This window comes from Agelaius tricolor, unplaced genomic scaffold (genome assembly GCF_023055355.1).
Source record: "Agelaius tricolor isolate 1412-34295 unplaced genomic scaffold, bAgeTri1.0.p SCAF_22, whole genome shotgun sequence".
NCBI classification, from domain to species: domain Eukaryota; kingdom Metazoa; phylum Chordata; class Aves; order Passeriformes; family Icteridae; genus Agelaius; species Agelaius tricolor.
The window spans coordinates 7,542,519-7,550,333 of NW_027269282.1; the positions used below are offsets into that span (position 1 = coordinate 7,542,519).

A 7,815-nucleotide genomic window follows, 5' to 3' on the forward strand; every position below is an offset into this window, starting at 1 on the left:
CTTTTTTTCCCCCTATGAAATAGCACAAAATCTGATTTTATTTTTTACAGAGCTGGAAACCACACCACTCTAAGTGGTAAAAATACCTCTTTTTTTGATGCTTCCTTAGAACAAACATGAGAGACAGTCAGCATCAATAACCTGATATATGTAGCTCCCAGATCACCCTGCAAGTCTGTTACTGTATCACATCCCTAGTCCCAGTTTAAAAATCAATATCAAAAGTAGCTGGCAAGGCAAGAATCCTCATTGCAATTAAGTATATATCTAAAAGTAAATTGCATTTCAGCTGAACAGCGTAGCCAGCTAATTCAAATTACAGCAATTCATCTTTGATCTGAGAAAAATGCCCCATACCACGTCTGCAGTTTCATAAAATTTCTCTGAAATCCATCAAAGAATTGCAAAGGGTCACAAGAAGCACACACCAGTAATTCCAGCAGCTGTTGGAGCTGCTGTAGAGGCTAGTACTGATCCACACTGGATGCAGAAAAAATCCAACCAGAATTGGAATGTTGAGCACAGATGTAATTAGCAGGCACCTTGAAAATGCAAGTCTCATGATACAAGTACATAATTCAGAGAAATTTTTAAGAAAATAGGGCTTTTTCTTTTCCCTTGTTGGTTTACTTTTTGTTTTCTGGTGGTTTTGTGGGGGGTTTTGGGTTTTGTTTTGTTGTTTTTTTTTTTTCCCTAAAGAGAGCTGCAATTAAGATCAAAAGCCTGGTTTTAATCATCTGTTCTGCCAATGCCATCCTCAAACACAAAACAGCAGGAAAGAACTTTGGCATCAGCTCTCTGGAGTCCCATTTCCCTGGCAGGTAGCAAGTAACATCACTTAAGTGGAACAATGCAGGAGTCAAACAGAGACTAACTGATATCAGTAAATTCCTAACTATGGCATTTCATTGTTATATTCATTGTAATTACTGTATTAATTATTTATCCTCTTTCACATTTTAATTTTAAATTTTTGTGTTGCCTTAAGTAAAACAGCCTAGAAATAATTCTCGTTGAAGTTCATTTAGACTAAAACTAGAGCATTTCTACCTAAAATAGATATCTTTCAACCTATTTAAAAGGTAGAATAAGGATAAAATTCTTCTTTGAAACCTGAATTTCTCTTCCAATTCAGAAAAGAAGCAGCAGAAAGGAAATGCATGAAATCTGCTTACTTTGTAAATAGTTCACAGCTTTGTATACATGTCTAAATCCTAAATATATAGTATTCCTTCTTCATAATCCAGAAAAAGAAACTATATTACCAAAATTAGGAAGGAAAAAGTAATTTCTTTCATACAGGAAATATATTCTTCAGAGCTCAACAAATTGTTCATGCAATCAACAGACTGCCTAAGCCCCATGCATTCTTCTGGTGGGTTAAATTTTTTTTTGCAATTTAATTTGATGTTAAATTTTATAATCAGAAAATATCAGTCTCTGGAGTAATATATGTGGTTCAAAATGAGTTTTTCAATGGCAATCTCCTCATTGATTTTTTGAGCTTTTCTTTTTAATAGCAGTGCCTAGTGGAACTATTATAGCTTGAATTATGTTAAAATAGCTTTCCATTATGAATTGTAGAATGGATTTACAAAAAGCAGATCAAATCTGACTAATGATGCTTTTCTTTGATAAGACAACAGATAGATTAGACAAAGAAATCCATCCATCTAGACATTTATAAAGTATTTGATGCTATCCCAAATGGAAAAATACTAGTTAACCCAGGGAAGACATATTAAAAAAATTAAGTAAAGAAATGAGTTATAGTAACAACAGTCATAGGTCTGCAATTTAAAATCCTGGGACTCAAAGGTAACAACAGTCACAGTTGGTCTTGCTTAATGTTTTAATTAAAGACTTTAGAATAGAAAGTGTTTCAAGACAACATTATCTTAAACAATTAAACTCTACACCTTGCAGAAGAGTCACTAAAAAGAGGAGGAATATGACTGTTTAGAGTGTAAGTTTATCTACTTGTACACAATTAGGCCTTCAATAACAGGTACCTTGAAGCAGAGAGGTCTGAGCATACTGTGTGTGCAAAATACAGCTATAAACATCAAAAGAAAATATAGCTGTGCACGAGATAAAAGAAAGAGTTATTTCCAAAAGAATACCAGGAGGGTGTAAGAATACTTTGTACAAATCTCTCACCTACTTGTCAAGAAAGATTCATTCAACCTGGAAGATGAGCAGAGCATGGAGAGCCCATAAAGCAGAATGAAACAAGGACAATTCTAAATCCTTTTTAGCTCCAAGTCTGTTATACACATGAAGAAAGCAGTACACAACAGAGACACTAACTTCAGCAATAAAGTAGGCGTATTAATATACTCAGATTAAAATCTAATTTTCTTTGTCCAATAGAAAAATCAAGATAATTGAACTAGAAAAACCATTGACCCCTATTTACCTTCCCTGCTGTTCAGTAGGAATCTTATTGACCCTTAGTAACACATTTCATTTCACATCTCACATACGTGCTTGTGTATTTTTTCTTTCCTGTGTAGCTCATTCTTACAGTTCCAATGAAAAATAATCCACACAACTTTGGTTTGCTGTCTGCACAGAAGCAAATCTCATCCTAGATGTGCAATTTAATTTAGTGTGCCTTAACCTTTCCATGTTTATTCACCTATTATTATATATTCCTAAAATATGTCTTGTGATGGTTTATGTATTTGGAAAATACCACCACACTTTTCAAGACCTCTAACTACTCTTATCAACAGTTGCCTGACAGCATTCACAAAATGCAAGCTTTAATCATTGGTAACTATGTATTTTACACTTAACATTTTATCCAGGACAGCAAAAGCTGAAAATTTCTTATTTTACTTAAAATACATAAATTTCTTTTCATTTGCATCTGATTTCCATTGTTATGTTGTCTAGTACCTTCTTTGTGTTCATGTTTCATCTTCCTGCTAGACTTTATTATTACTATTAGGTGACTTGCTTAATTTTATTATCCTTTTGCTCCATCAAGCACAGACTTTTATATTTAATTGTGTAACTCAAGTACTTGACTTTATATTTTGGGATGCTGTATTCCATTTAGGACTTACTTTTTTTCTTCCTCAATCAATTGATAATAGTCTGAAATTTATTGACTTCTCCAACTGTATAAATAGCATATTCTGTTTAGTAGTGTCAGCAAATTGTAAATACCAGTAAAATCTTGCTCTCACTGTAGAAACATACACATTATTTAAACCCAGTCATGAACTGACAGAACTACCTCAATGTCTCACCTCTACTTGAGCTTGAGACAATAAACTTAAGTCTTCAATACTTTTCTTCAGTCCCAATAAAGTCTTAAAGCATTGATAAATGTATCTCCTGATGTTCATGATGAAATTCCAGAAAATCAAGATATGTACTCTCAAGTTATATATAGCTTCTTAAGGAAGTTCAGTTTGTACCATGGATTCTATGGCCTGTATATCAGTGTCAAACAATTCTGTTTTATAACACACCACAATTTCCCTCCAATTTATGATTAAAAGATAAAATGGCGGGTGTAAACAAGGCAAAGACAAAAAGGAGAATATGGAAAACATTTGTACTTGTGTCAGCTAAACATAACTAAGAGATAGTCTGCTCCTCCTGCAATTCCAAGAACAATTAGGTAGGGTCTTTCAGCCCCACTAGGAAAAAACCACTAAAATCACATATTAACCCTACCTTCTAAAGAAATTATTTCTCCTTTAAGACCTCTTTACAGGAAATTATTCTTGGAATGCAAGTTTTGGATACTAAAGTTTTGATCCAGTAATTTGAATCTGTGGATGATTTGTAGAGAGACCTGTTTGACAATAACATTATTTTCTTCATAGTTCAATTTATAATACCAGCATGTATTGATTTCAAATTATTTTTCCTCTTTGCCACGTGCATATAGAGCTGAAATTCAAGAAGAATGTGTATCAGCCACAAATGCCAATGACATTTAATAGCTGGGCTCATTTCAGAGCTGCAAAATCGATCATCTTCAGTGATCTCCTCCTTCTTCATCTCTGTCACTTCTAGCATTCAAGACTAATGGAAAATGGGCCATTGATAGCAGAGCTCGGTCTAGGACAAGCTAGCATCCAAAAAATGCTGATGTTGTTTTCCCACCTACTTGATTTAAGGCTAGGTTTAGCTATTGCAAATGTGGCATTTCAGCTCCAGCTGTTCATTACAGCCTGTGATACTGTGACTTGCCAAGACACTGTTAGTCCAGTGCAATGACTTATTTTAAAGCTATATTTTATTGTCAGCAAGGAGAACAAAATGCTAAAAATAAAACAAAACCAAAGGACATGGGGAGCCAAATGCTAATGTGATTTTTCAGATTGTTTTTCCTAAGAGATCTGCCTTTTTTCATAGTCATAAAAAGGGTATAATCGTCAAATTAATACTTGTTCTAGCAAAAGTTACATCTTTTTACATTTTCAAAGGTGACAGAAAACCTGCCTTCCATCAAGACAGTATAGTTTAATGAATAATTGGTTTGCACATTCAATCTGATAATGGAAAGATGAAGATGAATATCCTGCTTATCTTAAATGTAAAATGAAAAAAATGAATCTGCTTTCAGGTTAAACATTTTTTTTTTTAATAGTTCCATTGTCTCACATTCCTTCTGGTAAAACTTCATCATTTATTCAGTAACTCAGGCGTCTCCAATGCATTAATTTTGTAGACTGTAACCTAACAGACAGCTCTTATTTTGTGAGTATATTATTCCTGGCACATACTGTAATTATCTAGCTTCTAAATAAGAAAGAAGGAAGACCTGAAAGCAGAATCAATTGATTAATGTAAGAATTAAACACCACATTTGAATGAATGTCTTGTATCACCACTACCTGATGCTATGTAAGGTATTGTGCTGTCACTGCCATTAAAAATCTTATAAAATATTTGAAATAAAATTTTAAAATCCATACACAAAATGTTAGTTTCAAAGCCCATCATCAACAGAAATTAATTCACAATCTCAAGACACAAATAAGCCACTCCTACTGCTGATCTTCCCTAATGTGGACCTAGCATGGACTGGTATCATTCCTAGCTAACAAGTGACAGACAGGCTGTGCATCAGTTTTACAGTGTGACACACAGTGGGAGAGCATTTTCTCTGAGACCAGCAGACTCTGTCTTTTTCTATAGTAAATTAAACTAAGTAGGGCTTTTGTTTGTTCCAAGCAAATTAGGGTTCTAATATCACACTAGCGGAGAACACAGAGAGAAAAAATGCAGAGACAAGGCAATGGAGTTAAGCAGATTTAATCAAGATCACAAGCTTATCCTAGACCTTGAAGTGAACTTCTCTCAATAAAATGGACTGAAAGCTAACAATGTACTACAGTGCACTGAAAATTTCACTTCTTAAAGCATAGCTCAAAGTTCCCTTTTTGATTCTTGTAAGTGTTATGAGAAATATTTCTGAAAGAAGAGACATTTACTCCTTTATAATGCAAGGACATAGAGCTCATGCTTTTTCCATATTGATGGTAAGATATTTGCATTTTCCACAGGAACAGCAAAATTAACTTCCAGTCCAGTCTTAGTCTGTTATTCTAAAGCTGCACAGTGACTAAGCTATTCCTGTATTTAAAGATACACCTTTTAATAAAGCCATTTTTGTGTAGAAAACCAACTCTCTTTGCACTAGGACAGTTGAAGACATACATCTCTATAGTAAGGTCAAATAATTTATTGTCTACTTTAGTATATAAAAGCAAAAATAGTTGCTACCTTCTGTTTCAACTTCAGAAGAAACAAGGTCCTGCTTTAATGCATTGGTTTAGCTATTTCATGACAAGCAGAATATTTTCAGTCTGTTTGTATGTTCCAGAACATTCAGATTGTTTCCTGAAACTGTATTAAGGGTACACAACTTTATCTTTGTCATTATGCTTTTCTTCTGACAGCCATGAAAAGACCCAGTATAATCTCATCACCTTGTATTTATCAGACTACTGAAAGCTCTGTCAGAGATTTCTGTGGGCCTACCAAGTATTAATTTAAACCACTACAGTCATTGATGTGCAGAGCTGAGGTATCTCCTTTTAGCAGGACTAAACTATCTTTTGAATGGAGAAATATCTATATTAAAAGTAATCCTTACTGTAGAAAAGTTGAAGAACTCCTGGCTGAGAATACTGGGAACCAGTAAGTGCTGAGGAATAGTGGGAGCAGGGGGGAGAGAAGAGGAACAAAAGCTGTGGAGTTTGTGGAGGGTATGGAGCAATGCTGGCACACAGGCAGCACAGCACCCATCTAATCCAACATTCTGTCCACAGCAGAGGCTCTGAGAAGATACCCAGGAGAGATAAGAACAGTAACATATGGTACTTTCTAAGTATCACCATTCCAATTCCTGTGTCTAAATAAGGAAAATGACAACTGGTGAGGCCATTTATCTTTCACAGTTTATGGAAACAACACAGTCCAGAAATTTGTCTAAGTAGCAAACTTAAATCCTGACCAGGAAAATAGATCAATGAGGCTTTTCTCACACAAGTCAAATTGAGAATTGGGACCAAAGCTGAAAAAAAAGTTACCCAGTAACAGTTCTCTGACCTGAAAATTTATTTGCTTTTGGACACAGACTTAAGAAAGAGTTGGAAAAATGCAAAGATGATAGCTGGGAAAGTGTCTGTGAGACTCTTCAAACAGAAATTGAAATTCTGCAAATGGTATGCCATTTTCATTATATATTTTAAGTGTTTGATAATTTTAGTTTTAAAGGTATCCTTTAGGATGATAGGCAGTGGTTTTGGATAAGCAGTTTTTTTTTATTCTTTGCACATGTCTAGGTATTCTCTTGATGCAGACATGCTCCAATATTCATTTGTTTCAGCTTATTTCCAAATGTCCACAAATATAATTTCTATAGAAAAGGAAAGCACAAAGAAGAATTTAAAGATATGCTTTCAGCACAAGAAATATGTACTGGGGGGGTCTTATATAAATTGTTAGTTTATTGAAAGCTGCAAAAGATTATGCATTTAGGAGCTAAATTAACCTTTACATGCAGCTGCCAGTTAAATGGAAGATGGGAGTATGGAGAAATAAGATGATAAAAACATCCTTTCAACTAGTATTTTATTTTGTCCACCCACAAATTCCTTACAAAAACTTACTAAAACATGTTTTTCTCTGAATGCCAATCCTAACTTCAAATTTCTTGATTGTCAGTCTGTGTCACAATACAAAGAGAAAAAATATTTTGAAGTTCCTTTTGAGAAACAAAGAAGTTTTAAAGGTTCATTTTAGAGCCCCTGATTGAGCTGTACAAAGACACAGCTGCCACTACCATCAAGCAGAACAACAGTCCTGAGAAATTTGCATTACTCACTTTTATAATCCGTTTCAAGTTTCTGTTGAAGTAATGTAACTTACTTGTACTTTGTTATTTTTTTATTATTTTTTCAGAAAGGAAAATAAAACATTTCAATGTTCAAAAATTTCTCTGTGAAAAAATACTATACTCAAAATATTTCATTTTCTACAATTCCATTCTTTTTCTTTTTCAGAATTTATCACAAAAGAAGTCTTCAGAGAAATGAATGATATCTGGCATATAATATGGAGCGTCACAGAAGCAAGTCTGAGAACTTTTTAATTGTTTTACTCAGGTTCTCTCAGATTTGCTTCTATTTTATGTTTGTTTAATTCACACTTTGAAACTGCCTTTAATTTTCATTAAAATAAAATTTGATTAATTTAAAAGTGAGGGGAGGTTTGTGTTTTATCTTCACATTCAATAGCTGTCCCTCCACAGGTTCCTCTTTGTGGCCCATGGATCACAGT

General features: G+C 34.0%; 1 protein-coding gene across 1 annotated transcript in view; it reads left to right on the forward strand.

Moving 5' to 3' along the window:
* The window catches only part of CCDC172 (coiled-coil domain containing 172), an 18,240-nt gene extending 10,669 nt beyond the window's left edge, over positions 1–7,571 (forward strand). Inside the window, exons 7-8 of the mRNA XM_071446388.1 lie at positions 6,611–6,698; positions 7,539–7,571. Coding sequence (XP_071302489.1) covers positions 6,611–6,698; positions 7,539–7,571 — 121 coding nt within the window. The remainder of the gene's footprint in view (positions 1–6,610; positions 6,699–7,538) is intronic.
* The last annotated feature ends 244 nt before the right edge of the window (positions 7,572–7,815 follow it).